We start from the raw sequence: 20111 nt of genomic DNA, 5'->3' as shown, positions 1-20111 counted from the left end.
TGTTTACAGCATATAGATGAGTCCTGATTTTTAATCCATTTTGCCAGTCTATATCTTTTGGTTGTCTCTTTTATTTTTGAAGGAAAGTTTTGCTGGATATAACATTCTTGGTTGGCAGTTATTTTCTCTCAACATGTTAATTATTTCAACCCAGCACCTAATTGCCTCCATGATTCTGGTGAGAAAAAGGCACTTAATCTAATTGGGACTCCCTTGTACATACCACGTTGCCTTCCTCTTGTAGCTTTCAGAACTCTCTTCTTGCCTTTTGCCCTTTGCATCTGACAATTTAATCAGTATGTTACAGGGCATATTTATTTTCAAGTTTATCCTGGTCATTGTTCTCTGGGCCTCTTGGATGTGTACATTCGTATATTTTGATAAGTTCAGGAAGTTTTCTGTCATTATTTTTTTTAATTTTCCTTCTGTACCTTTCTCTCTTCTCCTTTTGGGACTTCTGTAATGTGTATACTGGTACACTTGATGTAGTACCATAGAGCTCTTAGCTATTTTCACTTTTTATTATTCTTTTTTCTTTCTGCTCCTCAACCTGACACATTTCAATTGTTATGCCTTCAGGTTCACTGATTCTTTCTTCAGCCAGCTCCCACTTGCTGTTGAAACACCACCACCAACACCACTACCCCCTGCCAAAAATTTTTAATTTCACTTATTATGTTATTCAACTCCAATAGTTCAGTTTGGTGCCTTTTAAAATTTTCTATCTCTTTATTGAGACTCTCATATTGTTTAGTCATTGTTTTCCTGATGTCCTTTATCTGTATTTTCCTTCATCTCCTTGAACATATTTTTAAAATCTTTATCCAGTGTGTCTACAGTCTGGTCTTCTTCATTGAAATTTTCTGGATTTTTATTGTCTTACTTAGGATGGGCCATCATTCTCTGTTTCTTTTCCTTATAATCTTTTATTGCATGCTGTTTAATATTTTAAAATGTTAACTCTAGGATTTATTTCCTGTAATGTCTGTTTCTTATGTTTGTATCTGGATAATGAGATGACAGAGATTTTTTTCAGTATCAGGAGCTAAGAAAACCATGCAAACCTAAGCAAAAATCACCTTTGACCTGTCTTTGCAAATTGGCTTTGTGTTGGCTGCTGTTCTTCTTCAGAGTACAGCCTTCCCATCAAAAAGGTCAACCCAAGGTGAAGACGAAGTGCAGGGTCTTCCCTGTCATTCCTGAGCCTGTATCTTGTCCTGGGATTGTGTCTTTCCTCTGTCTACAAGAATTCCTGTGTTTACTCCCTGGGAAATAGACCTTCTCCCTTTCCAGGTGTCCAACTGCAGGATTTAAAGCAAGTAAGCCTTTGCTCTAAGCTGCCTAACTCAATTTTTTATTATACTGTTTTCATTGTCTCAAGTTGCTTTGGTCAAGAGGGCATTTTCTGGAATTAAGGCATAGAGAGGAGTTTCCCAAGTCAGTCTTACCCAGCCATAACAAGGCCAGGAACCCCCAAAGGGAGCATCAGACAGCTCCAAACTGCCCTGTGGAGGATAAGAAAGGGGCCAGGAAGGGTGCTAGGAACTTCCTCCATGGCTCCACAAGGCTGCATTTTTCTAACTCAGCACACACCCAGCAAATGCGGCCCTTCAACTGTCCTCCACAGCTCTGAGGAAGCGTGAGTTTTCTTAAGTTTCCACCACCTTTTTGCCTAGGATAGTTTTAAACAATGGCTGCCCCCAGAGCCAAGGCCCCAGAGATCTGAAGTAGGTAATCAAAAGCAGTGATCAGCAATGGAACCAGTCTTCCCTCTTCCCCAGTTATGGGAAACTAGATTTTTGTCTCCCACTCTGGCACCAGCAAGCTATGCCAAGGACCAGACCCCACTGCCACTTGCTGGTAAGCACTACCCAGAGAGAGAAATTCACTGGTATTTACAACAATTTACCGGCCTTTCCTCCTGCTCTTCCTTGGAAGCTGCTCTGTATTCTTCTGGACTCCAGAGTTCCAAAATAGTTGACTCAGATTTTTCCTGCTTGTTCAATGGTTGTTCTGGTGGAGGGACTGATTCCTGGAGCTTCCTACTCTGTCATCTTCCCTCAGGTCTCTGTCTGAGTGACTCTAATAATAGCTGTAGTTAAGAATCATTACTTTATAACGACACAAGAAGAGATCCTCTAAATTAGGCTTTATGATAAACTCAAAAATAATTTATTAAAAATAACTAAACCCACCATCTGGAATGAGAACTTTGTGTATTTTACTAGAATGTTAATTTAAGCATGCTTATTATGTAACAACCTGAAATCTATGTAAGACTTACAGGAGTGGGAATTTTTTCCCTGCTCTTCTGAGCATTGAGGACAATGTTTGGTAAATAGTAGGTGCTAAAAGTAAACATATTTTGATTAACTGAATTAATTAAAGAATGGGGTTCCAATAGGAACTTGCTATTCATACACAGAATCAGTAAGGCCTCTGAACCAGGAGAATGGTCTCTGTTTTATTCTGGCATGGGTTTATCTCCTTCTGGCTCTGCAGATCCTCTGTGAGTCCTCTTTGTTCTCACCCTACACCAATCTGTACCAGGATGTCACTGTCTTATGTCAGGCTTTGCATTGTGAGTTACAGAAAGTGGTCTTCGTGTATGCCTTGGCCAGAATTTCCATTGAGGAGAGTCTCTCTGCCTCTGTTAGAAGGGTTGTGCTTCCCTATGTGAGTATTTGGTTACCTGATTTCTATAATTTTATCTGGGCAGGCTTCTTTGATTGGTGCTGGCTCCTGGCCCACCTGTTTGAATCTTCATACTTTTCCCTGTCAGGGTGTCCTGTAGCTAATGGAGTAGTTTACTCTCCTTAATGGGAAGGACCACTTTCTGAGTGGGGTTTAAACTGAAAAGGGATTTCCTAATAGGCAGAAAGAGGTTCACCCTATTGCTGCTTCTGAAATACCTCTGATCATAGCAACTAAGGTGGGTGACTGAAAATTTCTTATTCCATATTGTGTAGGCCACATGACTTAAAAACCACTAAGGATACCTGCCATGCAGGAGGCCGGGGTTTGATTCCTGGCCCATGCACTTCCCAAACAAACAAGCAAGCAAACAAATGAAGAAAACAAACAAAAATTCAGCAAACAGTGCTGCTGTTTTTGGAATAATGGATACTCACATGGAAAAGAATGAAATGTGAACACCACCATACAGCATACCAAAAAAAAAAAAAAAAACCCACTAAGCAGCAAGTTTGTTTATAAACTGCCTTTAATTCAGTGGAGCACATTACTTCTATGAAACATTTTGGGGGGGGAGTTCAACAGCAGTTGGTGTAAGCTAATTAGGATGTGCCTTTATGTTCTGTTTTATTTACTGCCTATGCATTTTTTTTTTTGGTTTTTTTTAATTGTAAATCCTGTCAGCCATTTTTCTAAGTCCTCCTTCCCTCCTTTTTTTTTCTTGGTTGTAATAGCTTTTTTTTAAGACTTTTTTATCTGTAGCTCCAAATAGGAGGAAGGTCAAGATTTTGCCCAGTGCTTTCTGAAGTTTCAATGAAGCAAAGGAAGGCTGTTACTATAACTTAAGGTGTTTCTAAACCATTTGCATTTGTATACTCATCAAGATATAAAAAGTCTCCTAAATGGTACATAAATTCTCCATTTTTACATGAAAGCCTCCTGTTCCTTCAATTACACTTAGGACTGGAGGCTTAAACAAAATCCTTTGCAGATTACTGTTAATGCTGTGCCTGTTTCTGCAGCAGCTGTTGCTTTTGAACAATATAATGTTTCTTTGCCCCCCAGAGAAGTCACAATGCTTCCTTTGCAGCACTTTCGAACTTTGTAGACTCAGGGAGCATAAAATAGACTGAGAGAAATGAACCCAGGATTCCTATTTTGGAATTCAGGGCATGATTTAAAGACTATTGAGTTTAGCCACTTCCCAACATTGACTTTCCTAGCAACAGTTCAATTTTGGAGAAAATCTGCTACCTTAAATGGCTAAACGTATTTATTGTGGAAAATTTTCCAAATGATTGACTTTACTCTCTTGCTATTTTCTTTTCCCATGTATATGTTAATATTTGGCTATCCCCATGAGTTTTTCTGCATCAGTTCTCTTTAGGTAAAGATATTTTTCTAATCCACAATGGGGACAGGAAGAGGCATGGAGAATGTCCTCTTTATAAGTGAATTATCACTTGAGGTTAAGCCATAGCATCTGTAAAACTATAAAAATGAAGAATTTTAGAGTAAGTCTCCTGTTTCCTTAAATTTTTCCTTGGCAGACTTTTAAGGTAAATAATCTTGTGATCACTTCAGAGCCAAGTTAACTGTGATCAGGTCAATGGTTTCTCCAGCCAACAACCTGTTTCTCTCCTCCTACTTTGCTTTTGCACCCTTAACTCCTTATGGAAGGAATTATGCCCACTCGCTCTTTCTACTTCCTTTCTTCCCACTAATTTTCAGCTCTTGTGACAATCACTATAACCTCTGTATTATTTAACCCAATGATTACTTTGGGTTATAATTGATCTTTCGATAGCATTTGACATTGTTGTTCTCTTTTTTTCATTGCTTCCTTGGCACCATTTCTCTTCTTCATTCCTCTTCTGTCCCTGTCTCAAGTGTAGTTTCCTTGGGAATCAATCCTATGCCCACTTTTCTTTTTACTTTACACTCTCTTCCAGGGTGGTACCATTTATCACCATAGCTTCAGTTCCATTCCATTGATAAAAATTCCCAACTTTTGTCTTCAGCCCATATCTCTTGAAGTTGTGTCTATGTCTAAGCTGAACTTAATACCTTCTTTTCCTCATTCTCTTCTGTTCCCAATCTTAATGAGAGATATCTCCATTCACTGTGTAAGACAAATGTTGCTTCCTTCTTCTCTATATCTCTCCCATAAAATAAACTAACAGTTCCTATCTGTTCCATTTCCTACATAACTTTAAAACCCATATCTTCTCCCTACCTCCTACCACCATCCCTTCCTTTGCCCTAGATCAGGAAACTATCAGCTTATATCTGAGCACTGTCTCTGGTCTTGCCTTCTGATGAGCCAGTCTCCATATTATAGGAGAGATTTTTCTGAAAGGCAAATTGATCACTGTATTTCCCTGATCAGAAGGCTTCATGCTTCATTGCTATCTATCATAACTTGCCAAATCCAACCAAAACCATTCCAGCCAATACTAGAGAATATCTGGGGCATTAAATAAGATTCTGCAAAGGTTCCATGCACTAGGGTAACTTTCTCAAAACCTATAACCTCCAGATGGGTCCCTGGACCAGATGAGTCCTGAAACCTAGAGGGCCCAGTCTCTCCAGAACATCAGCTAGTTCCATGTCCCTACCCCATATTGTGCACACCCCTTCCAATAGGAAATAGTTAGGATGGGCATAGCCCAAATACCCCTAAAGAGTGGGAGAAAGATCAAAGGTGATGGTAGAGTTATACAGAGAAAGTAGAGTTTAACAAACTAGTATGATTGCTGAATCATTATATTGATATTTCTTTTAGTGTCCAGTATCTTAGAGCAGCTAGAAGTGAAAACCTAAAATTATGGAATTGTAACCAATTCCAAACTCTGAAATCTGTTCTACAACTAATTGTTGCTCCATCCTTTGAAATTTATTGCTTTTTTGTGTATACGTTATTTTTCACAAAAAAGAAAAAAAGCTGATTGTGATTTTATATATATTCCTTCTAGCCTCCAATGTTCTGGAGCAGCTAGAAGGAGAAATCTGAGATAATGGTATGGTAGCCCACAACAAACTCTGGGATCTGTCCTGCAACTACTTATTGAAGAGTGGTTTGAAAACTAGTGCTTTTTTCTTTCTTTGCTTTATATATTATACAATTTAAAAAAGCCTTTTTTAAAAAAGGCTTCATGCTTGAAAAGCCCTCCAAAATATGACCCCTCTTGCCTCTCCATTCCTAGCTCATGACACTGCACCTTGCATTGTTCATTTTTGATCATACCGAATTTCTTTCAGTTCTTCAAAGATACTGTGCTCTCCCACCTCTGGGCCTTCATATGCTGTTTCTTCTGTCTGGAACATTCTTTATATTCCCTCCCTCTCTGATGAATTCCTGCTTCTTTTTCTTAGTCTCAACTTGACAGTACTTCCTCTGGGATGCTCCCCTGAGTGTCCCAAGTCTGACAAAGGTGTCTCCGCATGACATCTGCCTCTATTGCCCATTAGAACACAAGCCTTCCTGTATTATATAATTGCCTGGGTCTTTGTACTGCCATTGGATTTTCAGCTTTATGAGGGCAGGAACATGTCTCTCATGCTTAGTCTGTATCTTCAGTGTCTAGCACAGTGCTTGATGCTTAGTCTGTAGGTACAATAAATATTTGCTAACTAAATAAATGAGGTTCAAAGTAAACTATGAGCCAGCCTCCTCTATGACACAGGTAAGAATGCTTTGTTCTCATTTGCATTTTCTTCCTTACTAGTCAAGCTCCCCTGACTGTAACAACTATTACTTTTCCACAAAGCAGACAAAACTTTGTTGCAGGCAAAGCAACCTATATATCCCAAAGGAAGAGAAACTTTTCAAAGGTTCTTAGAAATACAATATGGTAATTGTCAAATCCCAGGGTACCTTTTAATTGAACCTACACAGCGGATTGTACTCAGTGCTTAAATTGAGTAGAACCTCATTAGAGAGGCAATGGTCATGCCTTAGTGAAAATGAGAGAGGAAGAAATATAGGTCTCCATGACATGGAGGCACAGGAGAAAGGCAGCAATCTGGTCTGTGGGCTCATTAATCTGTGCGTCTTGGCTCTGCTGAGTCCTAACATTGAAGATGATAGAGAAGACAGCCGTGGCCAATTACAGGACTTTAGGATTTTCCTTCTAAGTGTTATCCTGGATTTTGCATTCCATAAAGGCAAATCATGGCATGATTTCCTTTGTTTCCTCCCTGTGACCTTCCTTCAGTGTTATACATGGGAGCAACCTGTCTTGAAAGAGTTTTCCTCCCCATGAACTTATCTTCCAGAGCCTTTCTCCTCTCCCCCCTCCACCTCTGTCTTGCTCTCATTCTGTTAGGCAACTGAGACATCAAGCAAAGTTTGAGGGGACTGCCACCCTCAGGCCCTTGCATGAACTTGGGACTGAGTGCTTCCTTAAATTGGCACCTCCTTTTCCTCACCCAAGGGCCACCCTCTCTGCCTGGAAGGCAGGCCTTGCCCACTGCTCTATCCCTCATTATTTCTCCAAATCCTAATCCTCTAGGGCCAGGTCTCATGCTGCCTCCTCTACTAAACTCTTGTTAAATCCTGCCAATCCCTCCCACAACTCACAAATGGTCATCTCACAAATTTTCAGTGGACCTTGCTTTTATAGCTCTCCTAAGAAACTATACTTTGTTTAGTTATTTAGGTATGTATTTATGTCACCATATTAAACTACTTCTTAAGGGCAAAGCCTTTTTCCCAGTATGCTCACAATATCTAGCACAAAGTTTGGCACACGATGCGTATCAGAAGTTAGTGATACAGGTGGAGAGATTTATGGCAAGAAGAGAGAAGGAAACCACAGTAGTTAAATACTTGGGGTGGGGGGAGGGAATAGATACCTGGGTTTGATTTCAGGCTCTGCCACTTTTTAGGTGTGAAGCCTTGGACAAATTGAAACATTGTCTGTGCCTCCATTTCTTTATCTGTAAAATGAGATCAATAATGGTGTCCCGGCTACTTCCGGGTCGAGATGGTGGCTTAACAACATGCGTGTTTTAGTTCGTCCTCCAGAACAACTACTAAATAACCAGAAACAGTACAGAACAGCTCCTGGGGCCACGTCAGTGACCAGACACACAACGTACTCCAATCTGGACCAGCTGGACCGGCTGCGAGCACCCCCCAGAACTGTGAGTTCCCAAAGCTGCGGTGGCCAGCGCCCCTCCCCCACAGGCCGCTTTCCAGAGGGGAAAGGAAAGGACTTTACCAGCAGCAGGAACTGGGCACAATAAAACGCCAATTGGGGAACTAATTAACAAATTCTGACTACTAAAAATAGGCCCCCAGCTTAGGTGAACCTGATCAAAGCGCAGGTTGCTCATTTTTGCCCCAGCACCAAGGGGGCAGGACTGACAGAAAAAGGGGGAAAAAAAAAGAAGGAAACAGAGGTTTTTGTGGCTGTGTATCTACAAAGGCTTGAATGCCTCTGGATACAGCTGCAGGACTTTTCAGGCTGCAACTACCCCAGGCATAGGCAGAGTGAGCTCTTTTGGGGGCTTGTCTGGAGCCTGTGCCTTCCCCAGGGGAGGGGTGAAGCCCAACTCAGGTGGAATCCCTCCATCAAGGAATTCAGACACCAGGGCTTGGTAATTTGAAGCCATTAAAACCAGCCTACAACCTCTCCTCTGTCTCCACCACACCCCCAGCAGGGAGAGTCTGCCAAAGTTAAAGGTACCAAATCATCTTATGCTGGTGGGAGCTGCAGTCAGACAAGCGCCACACACAGGGCAGGATAAGAAAAACAGACTCCAGAGACTTCACAGGAAAGTCTTTCAACCTTCTGGGCCTCACCCTCAGGGAAAACTGACACAGGTGACTCTTTCCTCCTGATAGGAGGCCAGTTTGGTCTGGGAAAATCTGGCTGGGGTATATAATATCTAAGTAGACCCTCCTAAGTGTGTGTGTGGGGAAGGCACCACACAAGCAGGGCAAGAAACAAGAACTGAAAAATTCTCCTCTATTAAACAAAACTTAAGCTAAAGGTCCAGATAAAGCTGAACGGAATGTCAAAGAACAGATAGACAAAAAATTCATCCAGCAAGAAAACCCTAGATAAAAGAAGTGAAAGCAATCTCCAGAATAAACTAATTAAGGTAATTAAATGCCTAGATGCCTGCAAAAAATAACAAATCACACTAGGGAAATTGAAGATATGGCCCAGTCAAAGGAACAAACCAACAATTCAAATGACATACAGGAGCTGAAACAATTAATTCAGAATGTATGAACAGACATGGAAAACCTCCTCAAAAACCAAATCAATGAATTGAGGGAGGATATAAAGAAGGCAAGGAAAGAACAAAAAGAAGAAACTGAAAGTCTGAAAAAACAAATCACAGAACTTATGGGAATGAAAGACACAGTAGAAGAGATGAAAAAACAATGGAAACCTACAAGGGTAGATTTTGAGAGACAGAACATAGGATTTCAAAACTGGAGGATGGAACATCTGAATCCGACAAGAAATAGAAACTATAGGGGAAAAAATGGAGAAATATGAGCAGGGACTCAGGGAATTGAAAGACAATATGAAGTGCATGAATATACGTATTGTGGGTGTCCCAGAAGGAGAAGAGAAGGGAAAAGGAGGAGAAAAACTAATGGAGGAAATTATCACTGAAAATTTCCCAACTCTTATGAAAGACTTAAAAATACAGATCCAAGGAGTGCAGTGTACCCCAAAGAGAATAGATCCAAATAGACATACTCCAAGACATTTAATAATCAGAATGTCAGAGGTCAAAGAGAAAGAGAGGATCTTGAAAGCAGCAAGAGAAAAGCAATCCATCACATACAAGGGAAGCCCAATAAGACTATGTGCAGATCTCTCAGCAGAAACCATGGAGGCCAAAATACAGTGGGATAATATATTTAAATTATTAAAAGAGAAAAACTGCCAACCAAGAATTCTATATCCAGCAAAACTGTCCTTCAAAAATGAGGGAGAAATTAAAACATTTTCAGACAAAAAATCACTGAGAGAATTTGTGACCAAGTGACCAGCTCTGCAAGAAATACTAAAGGGAGCACTAGAGACAGATACGAAGACAGAAGAGAGAGGTATGGAGAAGAGTGTAGAAAGGAAGACTATGAGTAAAGGTAAAAAGAAGGAAAATTAGATCTGACATATAAAATCCAGAAGGCAAAATAGTAGAAGAAAGTACTACCCATGCAGTAATAACACTGAATGTTAATGGATTAAACTCTCCAATCAAAAGACATAGTCTGGCAGAATGGATTAAAAAACAGGACCCATCTATATGCTGTCTCTACTCAAAGGACATGAGGGCAAGGATACAAACAGACATTTACACACCAATGTTTATAGCAGCATTATTTACAATTACCCAAGAGATGGAAATAGCCAAAATGCCCATCAGCAGACGGTTGACTAAACAAACTGTGACCTTTACATAAGATGGAATATTATGCAGCTGTAAGACAGAATAAAGTTATGAAGTATGTAACAACATGAATGAACCCTAAGGACATTATGCTGAGTGTGATTAGCAAGAAACAAAAGGACAAATACTGTATGGTCTCACTGATATGAACTGACTTTAGTGAATAAGCTTGGAATATTTCCTTGGTAAAAGAGACCATCAGGAGATAGAAATAGGGTGAGATATTGGGTAATTGGAGCTGAAGGGATACAGATTGTGCAACAGGACTGAATATAAAAACTCAGAAATGGACAGCACAATACTATCTAACTATAATGTAATTATGTTAAAACACTGAATGAAGCTGCATGTGAGAATGACAGAGGGAGGAGGGCTGGGGACATAAATGAAATCAGAAAGAAAGATAGGTGGTAAAGATTGAGATGGTATAATCTAGGAATGCCTAGAGTGTATAATAATAGTGAAATGTACAATGTACAAATTTTAAAAATGTTTTTGCGTGAGGAAGAACAAAGGAATGTCATTATTGCAGGGTGCTGAAAATAGATGATAATTAATACCTTAAAATGTCACCTTATGTCTGAGACTAAAGCAAAAATGTTTATTTGTTACAAAATTTATATTTTGACGAGAGCATTTCCTAATATAACTCATGTAGATAGTTTGATTGAATGTCATAAGTACTTGGAATCTCAGGTAGGACATGAGATTTTGCTGGTTTGTCCAGAGTGATGCCCCGATGAATCCCAGAGTGATTTGATCAGTGACTGGAAAAGTATTTGCAAGCCCCCTTCAGGGAATGGTGAGAGTGGGGAGAAATTCAACTTCCCCAAGTTGAATTCTTGATATTCTCACAAGCAGTGTGGACAACCAAAGCTATAGGCTGAGCCCCCAGTCTTGGGGTTTGTTCATATGAAACTTAACCCCACAAAGGATAGGTCAAGTCTACTTAAAATTTAGGCCTAAGAGTCACCCCCAAAAGAGCCTCTTTTGTTGCTCAGATGTGGCCTCTCTCTCCAGCCAACATGACGAGCAGTCTCACCACCCTCCCCCTCTCTGCGTGGGACATGACTCCCAGGGGTGTGGACATTCCTGGCAACATGGGACAGAGATCCTGGAATGAGCTGAGACTCAGCATGAAGGGACTGAGAAAAACCCTAGAATGAGCTGAGAATTAACATCAAGGGATTGAGAGAACCTTCTCAACCAAAGGGGGAAGAGTGAAATGAGACTAAGTGTCAATAGCTGAGAGATTCCAAACAGAGTCAAGAGGTTATCTGGAGGTTATTCTTATGCATTAAGTAGATATCACCTTGTTGTTTAAGATGTAGTGGAGAGGCTGGAGGGAACTGCCTGAAAATGTAGAGCTGTGTTCCAGTAGCCATGTTTCTTGATGATGATTGAACAATGATATAGCTTTCACAATGAGACTCTGTGAATGTGAAAACCTTGTGTCTGATGCTCCTTTTAGCTACTATATCAACAGAAGAGTAGAACATATGGAATAAAAATAAATAATAGGGGGAACAAATGTTAAAATAAATTTAGTTTGAAATGCTAGTGGTAAATGAAAGCGAGGGGTAAGGGGTATGGTATGTATAATCTTTTTTCTCTGTTATCATTTTATTTCTTTTTCTGTTGTCTTTTTATTTCTTTTTCTAAATCGATGCAAATGTTCTAAGAAATGATGAATATGCAACTATGTGGTGATATTAAGAATCACTGATTGTATATGTAGAATGGAATGATATCTTAATGTCTTGTTTGTTACTTTTTGTTTAATTAATAAAAAAATTTAAAAATAATAATAATAATGGTGTCCTAACAGGGTCGCTGTGAAGTCTAAATGAACCAAAATATGTAAAGCACAAAACCTTGTGCATTTTGAAAACTTAGTAAATGTTTGAGTCCAGAATCTAAGGGCTTTATGAAGGTATATTCATGGAATATGCAGATGCATGTTTTAAGGGCAAAGGACATTTATGACAGATATTTCAAAGAAAGTTAATCTACACCATCAGTCATGGAAGAGAGAGCAATGGCTTAATACTCCCTGAAAACTCAGGTGCCCACATTTTTCTGCAAAGCGAAATCCCACCTCTGTAATTCAATAGGAAAATAGCTTCAGGAGAAGATGGTAAGAGAGACTTGCCAAAAAGCAGAAGAGGGTCAGATGAGCTTGGAGGTATTATACCAAGTATTTTATATGCCCTGTTTTATTATCTGCAGATTTTAAGGGGGATGGAAACAATACTAAGGGAAACTCATGTTTTGCTGCCATCTACAGATGTCAAAATGCAATTTTTTTGAAGTTTTCAACAACACAACATACACAAGAAGAGCATTTTGACAAAATGAGTGAAAATATTGATAAAATGTGGTTTAAGTTCTAGTAATTGTAATAATTTGGGCACAGTATTATAGTATTTTATTTTACCCTTCTTTCTAAAAATATTTATACTTAATCATAACTTGACTTTTTAACATTTTCAAATTGTGTTACAAATGCTCATCAGAAGAATGCTGTAACTCTAGAATGAGATAATTATCTCTCAGGTGATTTAGTTCAGATGTGGCAGGTAACAAAAAGTTTGAGAGTTAAAATAATTTCAGTGAAGGAAGAGATGGACTGGATTTCATTTCATCTTTTCCTGCCTGATGAGCTACATTTCTCTGGTGGTTATTAGAATTAATGTAAATTGCATTTACATCAAAACAAGTATCTTTTGTTTTTTAGATATGAGAAATCAACTGAAAACAATATCTTACAGTCATGTCACCATTGAAATGCCTGCTCCTGTGCATATAATTTCCAAGATTATTATGATGCTTTCCCAACCTTTTTGTACGTTATTTCTTAAAGGGTTAAATATCGACAAGAATTATTGGAAAAACGTTTGATGGAGAAAAAAGAAGTGTTCCTTCAAGAAGCACGTGAAGAACGAGAGAGAGAGAGACGTCTAGAGGCCCTCAGGAAACAGGTGTTTTTAATTTGGAAATTTTCATTTTTTTTTTAATGTATCTAAGTGCTCTTAATAACATCATTACTAGGGCTTAGTTCATAACATCTGCTATATAAAATATAACTTTTCCAAATTGGGGCACTGATTTTCACTCCTGGGAGCAATTAGATTTATGTTGAGTCAATTCCTCAGTATATTAAAAGAAGTTTATCAGCACCTTTTAAAAAGCTCTCTCAAGATTTAAGTGTTCCCATATCACTTCTAGTTTATTAGCAGAATGGTATCCATTTGTAATTGTGAAGCTCTGGATCTCCCTCAAAGATTTTATTGTCTTCAGACAACCTTGTGGAATTCCAGCAAGATAATTTCTGGGGTAGGGACCTCTCTTTGGAAACATCCCACAGTCAACAAACATGTTAAAAAACACTTTTAAAACTACCATTTTGTGTGTATGGAGGAATAAAGCCTCCCATTGCCTTGCCTAGTAAAAGCAGCAAAAGTAGGTGAATGAGGAAAAGAAATGACAAGAACAGGGATTCAAGAACTTGCAGTATGTGATAAAAGAGTTCACTTTGTAATTGAAGTGACTGTTCAACTCACAAGCTATACGGTCTCCTGTGATACCCTTTCTGAGCTGATAGGAAATGACTGGTCACTCTGTCAGCGGAAGTAACAGCATCGTGGATAGGAATTTGGCTTCCATGTCCTTCAGCCCTGGTACAGAGGGAACTTCCAGCTTTTACTTAACCTCACTAAACCTCATTTTCTCATCTGTAATGAGAAATAATAATAATAGTACCTGCCTCACGGATTTGTGGTAATGTGAGTTTACATTCACTGAGTGTTTACTGTTTAGCCCTGTTCTAAATGATTTTATGTATTACTTCATTTAATATTACAGCAGCCTCATTTTATGGAAGAGAATCTCACCCAAAGGTTATGTGCCTTCCCCAAAATCACACAACTGTTGGATTGAGACTGGAATTTAAACCAAGGAAGTCTATAAGTGAGAAAGTAGAGATGAAGTGTAAATTCATGTGGCTATGATATCATCACCTTAATCATTATCAATAAAATAGATTCTCAAGTAAATTCAAAGCACAGGACTGTACATCTTGGCCATCCTACAGCCAACACAACTTGAATTATTCAGTCATTAGCAAATAATTATATACCATAGCCTTCTGAAAACAATATATAACATCACTATTACTAAACACATTCTTCTTCAAAATATAGCTTTGATAACTATAGTGTCCATAAAATTTTAATTCCTTCCATCTGTGAACCCATTGAAAGAGGAAATATCTGTGCCTATTATCTGTAATCAGTATTTAAAACTATAGTATAAGACATTTTGGCTAGGAAACCTACAATAATCAACGTATATTTAACCCACAGTTATATCATTATGGCTTCTAAATAGCATTAAAAATGCCAAATTCTTAATGCTAATTCTTGACTTTAAGAATTAACAGGCAGGTGTTACTAATGATGCATATAATTTACAAAATTAGTGGCTTCTTTTCATTAGGGTGCAGGTTTGAATTATCATAAAGAACAAGGGCATTTGAGTCAAAATGACTATGTGGTTTTTCAGAAGGGGAAACAATGGCTTATAGCAGCCCCTGGAAATCCAGTTGTTTTGTACAATGGAAACTCATCCGTCTTGCCCATAATATTGCTCAACATTACCCAGAATTATATGTTTTAGATTCAGCATAATCAGACTAACCTTCCTGATTCTGATAGCTTCATGGGATCACCATAGCTAGAATTTTTTTTTTTACTTTTGGTAGAATATGAAGATTTTCTATATAAAGTCACATGATTTTTGTAGCAGAAAGATAAAATTTTATCTAAAGTAAATCATGAAACAAATTGTCTACTGTTTAATTTTGTTTTGCTTTTAAGCCATTAATCCCTTGTGGAACTCCAGGACTGGCATGATCTTAATATTCTTTCAGCACTTCCCTGTTAGGTTTTCACTTTAATGAAATTTCTTAATTTTAACAGGACTTAAACATTAATAATGTCACCAAAAATTATCTAGCTAGTACCTTGTTCCAAGTAGGCATGCTTTCGTCTCTTATTTTCAGGTTGCTATTGTTGCTCAATTTGATCCTGTTAGAATGATGTCAGGTACAGTAGCATCAAAAGCTAAGATGGGTATTGGAATTGAAGAGGAATTTATTCTTCAAAAGCCACTCTTCACACTGACTACATACAATGAACAGCAGGTACTTATAGAAATCATTTGCGTGATTGATGCAAAAGCCATGATGACAACAAGAATTGCAGAAGTGTGCGTTTTGGGTTATAAATTGTTTACAATGTTTTCATTTGAATATCATGTATTAGTATACGTTTTACTTTTAAAGGATGCCACATACTTACCTTATAATTTTTAATATTATAAAATAGCTGAGAGGTAACATAGACATAAATAATTTAACCAAAAACATTATAAAATCTGTCATTGAAAAATATACATTTTTAATTTTAATAATAACTTCATAAAGTTTTACTTGAAAGTTTTATATTAATACTTAGTTTTGTTTTTTAAGTATTTTTCTATTTTATTAAGGAATTTATATTTAGATTCATAACATAACCCTATTAAAGAAACAACCAATGATACCCATGCAGGCAAAGCAGAGGAAAGCTTTCAGAAAGGAAAATAAACAGAAGATAATACATCAGAGCTAAAAATAGAGCAAAACTTTTTCTGTGGAAAATGGTTAGGGGGTTATTTAACGAATTCTCTGAATTTAAGATTCATTGTAGTCTGTCTGAAACTGAGAAGGGACTAAAGAAAAGTAACTTTGGATGGATGACTGGAAGGGTTGGCAGGGAACAAATGAATGAATGAATACTTACATAATTATTTAAAAGCAGGAAATTTCATCCACGGCCCAAGAAATCTAGTTGTGCTTCTACTATGGGCTGCATACCTTGCTAGGGAGCAAAAAGATAAATAGTTCATTCATTTAGTAATCAGATAAATACCGCGTTCCAGCATAGTATATGTCCTAGCATATGTCCCAGCACAGTGCAAGATGCCAGAGCTACAGCCTGAACAAGACCCACTGGTCTTGTCTGGAGAGGGTGAGCAGGGTAGCCCGGCTCATAGAGAAAGTAGCATGTAAGGAAATAAGGTGAGATACTACAACAGAGATGAGTACAAGGGCTTGTAACAGCATGAGGAAGCAAAATGGTTAACCCAAGCTGGGAAAGTTAGAAAAAGCATCAGAGCAGCAGAGAGGAAAGTTTAACTCTATATCTTATCTAATTGAGGATATTGGATGGCAATGACAAAATTCTTTCTAGGTTATTTAAGATAAAAAAAAAAACAAAAAAAAAGACTGGGCAGAATTCTCGCCTGCCATGCCGGAGACCCAGGTTCAATTCCCGGTGCCTGCCCATGCAAAAAAAAAAAAAAATACTAGGAACAGGGTGGTGGGGGGACAGGGGAAGAGTAATTATAAGGATTCAAGGGCATCTCCTAGAAACTCGTGTTAGGAAAGCAGCTGGAGCTTGCAAGGAGCTCAAGCCAGGAGCTGGAAAAGCTGTCAGGAATCTGGGCAGAGGTAGAGGGTAGGATAAGGCACTTCATAATATGTTTCAGGTACATGACAAGGAGGAGTGACTGCTGGGAGATGAGGCTGGAAACATGGGTTAGGGTCAAACTGTGAAAAGCATAGTAGGTCTTCGTTGCTAAGGCATTTGATCTTTATCCTGTGAGCAGAGGTGAAACTTTGAAGTAGGTAAATTACATAATCATATTTATGTTACAGCCAAGTGTCCTGAGTGGAGCACTGGGGTAGGGTCAAAGGAGGAGTCCTCATAGAAGTGAGAGAAGTGGGGAGGACATGGGTGGCTCTGGCTGAGAAAGGAAGGGATTAAAAAGTGAGGATGATTCCAGGGTAGGCAGCATGTAGTACTGGGAAGAACCTGCATTCTAGTTTCAAATCCACCTTCACCATTTATTAGCTATATGAACTTCCATATGCTATAAGCATCTTTATGCTTGTTTTCTTCATTTGTAAAATAATTACTTGAAAAGTTCTTGTGAAGATTAGAGGTAATAAATGTCAACTGTGTAGAATATTGTCTGGCACTTAGTAGTAGTTCTGTAAATTATACTCATTAGATGGTGAGGCAGATAATCATGTAAGGATACAGAAAGCATGACAGAGTTAGGGAGTGAGTGAATTTTCATTTGTTCATGCCACATTTAGGGTGAAGAGGTCTAATACAGAATTATAAGAAATGGATTGGCTTCCTCCTGAGAGAGGAATTGGAGAGATGGGGGTCAGGAAAGGAGGAAGCCTAAATTTCATTTGGTATCTACTCAAAAGTAGAATAATTTTTTTTAAAAAATGAAGCTTAAGATCCTGGAGCTGAGGTGAGAGGTGAATCCTGGAGATGATTTGGGAATTAGCAGCACATAGGTGAAGCATGAATCTTGGGAGTGGATGAGCATGATCAGGGAGAATCTATTGAGGGAGGAGAGGAGAAACCTAGAGGAGAAACCTGGGTCCAAAGCTTAAAGTCATTGCTTCCCAACACAAATCTTTGTATTATTCTTGACTTCCAGAATAACCTTATCATTCCCCTAGCCCCTGTATCTGATCAGTTTCCAAGTTCTATAGATTCTTCCCTTCAGAGTATTTCTGACATTAATCTCTTCCTTGCTACTAGTCAATTTAGGCCTTTATTATTTCATTTATGGACAATTGTAGCAGACCCCTAACCACTCCGCTTGCCACCTTAATTTATCCAGAACTTACAATCAAATTCATGTTCGTATGTAGCAACAATGATTCTATTGCCTCCATGCAAAAAAAAAAAAAAAGGCAAACACAGCCCCAGTGGCTCCCCAGTCTTATTGGTGTAGCCTTGAAGCCTTTTAAAACCAAGTCTAGTCTTGGAAGTGTCTTTTCCAGTGTTCCCTAACAGTATTTAGTGTTCTACCCAAACAGCCCTGACCCCAAATTCACCTATTTCTCCTGTAAATTTGCAAGTGCCATTCTTTTTGCTAGGTTTCTCTTTGTTTCTCTTGGGTCATCTGTCACACATTGCCCCAAACAGTAATCATCTGTATACTTTATTATCCAGATAAGTCTAAGACTCCTTAAAGGAAAGACTATTTTTAACAGCTTATTATTAGCCCATCCTCTATGGGAGCTACAAGTTCATGTGAAATGCCTCATTAGCTATAACCCATTTGTGGTTAACTTCTTATCATTTCAAACAATGTCTGTGGACATTAAATATTCATGGAAGGAGGGGAAGAGGAATAAGGTCCAATCAGCTATAAATGTAAACAAATTGAACTACTCATCTGCCTGTTCCCACTGAGAACCAGATGGAGAAATTTTCTAGTTCTGCTTGAAATAGAAATGCAGACTTTGAAGAAGAATTCTATTGATTTTGTTTTTCAAGTAGTGGACATGTGTTTAAACTTAATTTCTATATTGCTAAATGATGTGGAAATTAAAATATCTGTTTGAAGACAAAAATGCATAAAGCTGTGACTTATTTATTTTAATCACTGGTGGTCTATATTTGACAAGTCCATCTATCAATAAATAACGAACTAATGATAGTACTGAAAATAAGCTTCCAATGTCTCATATTTTAATCATTTTAATCTCTTGTATTTCAACTAATCTAGTACGCAATGTTCTGTACATTCTCTATTGGAACCATTGAAGTACTGGAAAGTGTTAAATGGGCATTTTCAGTAAAAATAATAGGAATATAATTATCTGTATATGCAAGATTTATTGTCATCTAGTCATCTATCCCCCAAAAGCAAATTACGCAGCTTGGGGAAATTTAGAACTAATTGGGAAAATGTACATTAGTTCAATGAATTACTATTTATTTAAATTGTATTTTATTTCTACAGATAATTTCTGATCCTAGACTTCGGTTTGAGTTAGCACTTCGAGAAGCAGGACTTCATAAAACATTTTATGCCAAAGAGGTATTACCTAAAATCAATCCTCAAAAACCTCCAAGGAAGGACATGGAGTCTACAGTATTCAAAATCTAGAACTCATCCCCAAATCATATTTTATGTAAACAGGATTTTTCTTTGAATACATTTATATAAATTACCATAATTACCATTTTCTAGAATTTTAAACAGTATCAAACACAGAAATCAAAGCATCTATTAAAATAACTTTGCCTTTATTTTATGATTCTTAGAATTTTATTATATTTAATGGTATTAAATTCCTCAAGATTATGGAACCTATGATACATATGGTATGTATACCATCATTTAGCAAATTAGATTTTGGAGATTGCATTATCCTATGAAAAGAGCTCAAAATAACCATTTTCAAGAAGTATGAATTATGAAGCTGCTACCTGGTAACCTGCTTGTTATTTCAGAATTTGACTTTTTAATTATGGAAGCTTCATTATCATTAATACTTCTATTATTTCTTGATTATTAGAAGAGAAGACTCAACCTTTCTCTAAATTTAGAAACCAATTTGATACACCATGTTTACTGCAAACCAATCATCCAAACAATTTCATTTTGCAAATTAGTCCTTAAGAATAAATTAGAAATAGCATTTCAAGCATGGGAATATCTGTTTTGGCTTGAAAGAAATGCATGTGTATAGTTGCTTGGAAAGAATAGTTAAAAGTTTACAATAATTAGAATGCTGTCAGAAGTTCCAAATTAGCTACTGAATGTCTAGATGATTTTATTTTTAAAAGGAGCATTTCAAATAAAAATTAAGTATAAATGCAAGACTGTTTTAGAAAGTGGTTATTTAATCCAAATAGCAAGTGAGTATTGTTGAAAGTTACCTTTGTTAATGAAAAGAAGACCACTCATATTTTTCTGCTGTGGCTCCCTCCATTCTCCATCCACCTCCAGCCCAGGAGTTGTGATCTCCATGCAGTTACTGGAAAAATGTAGAAAAGACAAAGACCACTCTGACAGTTGGAATCTTTGTTTTCATGATGTCTTCAGCATCGTCGGTAAGCAATGCAACAAGC

General features: G+C 37.8%; 1 protein-coding gene across 4 annotated transcripts in view; it reads left to right on the top strand.

Moving 5' to 3' along the window:
• The window catches only part of CCDC148 (coiled-coil domain containing 148), a 354676-nt gene extending 335391 nt beyond the window's left edge, over positions 1 to 19285 (top strand). For all 4 annotated transcript variants that reach the window (XM_077153903.1, XM_077153902.1, XM_077153900.1 and 1 more), the window contains 3 exons: positions 12980 to 13097; positions 15179 to 15319; positions 18997 to 19285. In XM_077153903.1, the coding sequence (XP_077010018.1) occupies positions 12980 to 13097; positions 15179 to 15319; positions 18997 to 19143 (406 nt within the window). In that variant the 3' untranslated portion in view covers positions 19144 to 19285. The remainder of the gene's footprint in view (positions 1 to 12979; positions 13098 to 15178; positions 15320 to 18996) is intronic.
• The last annotated feature ends 826 nt before the right edge of the window (positions 19286 to 20111 follow it).

This window comes from Tamandua tetradactyla, chromosome 3 (genome assembly GCF_023851605.1).
Source record: "Tamandua tetradactyla isolate mTamTet1 chromosome 3, mTamTet1.pri, whole genome shotgun sequence".
Taxonomy (NCBI): domain Eukaryota; kingdom Metazoa; phylum Chordata; class Mammalia; order Pilosa; family Myrmecophagidae; genus Tamandua; species Tamandua tetradactyla.
The sequence above is the reverse complement of the archived record's forward strand: the minus strand, read 5'-3'. Positions and strand labels throughout refer to the sequence as shown.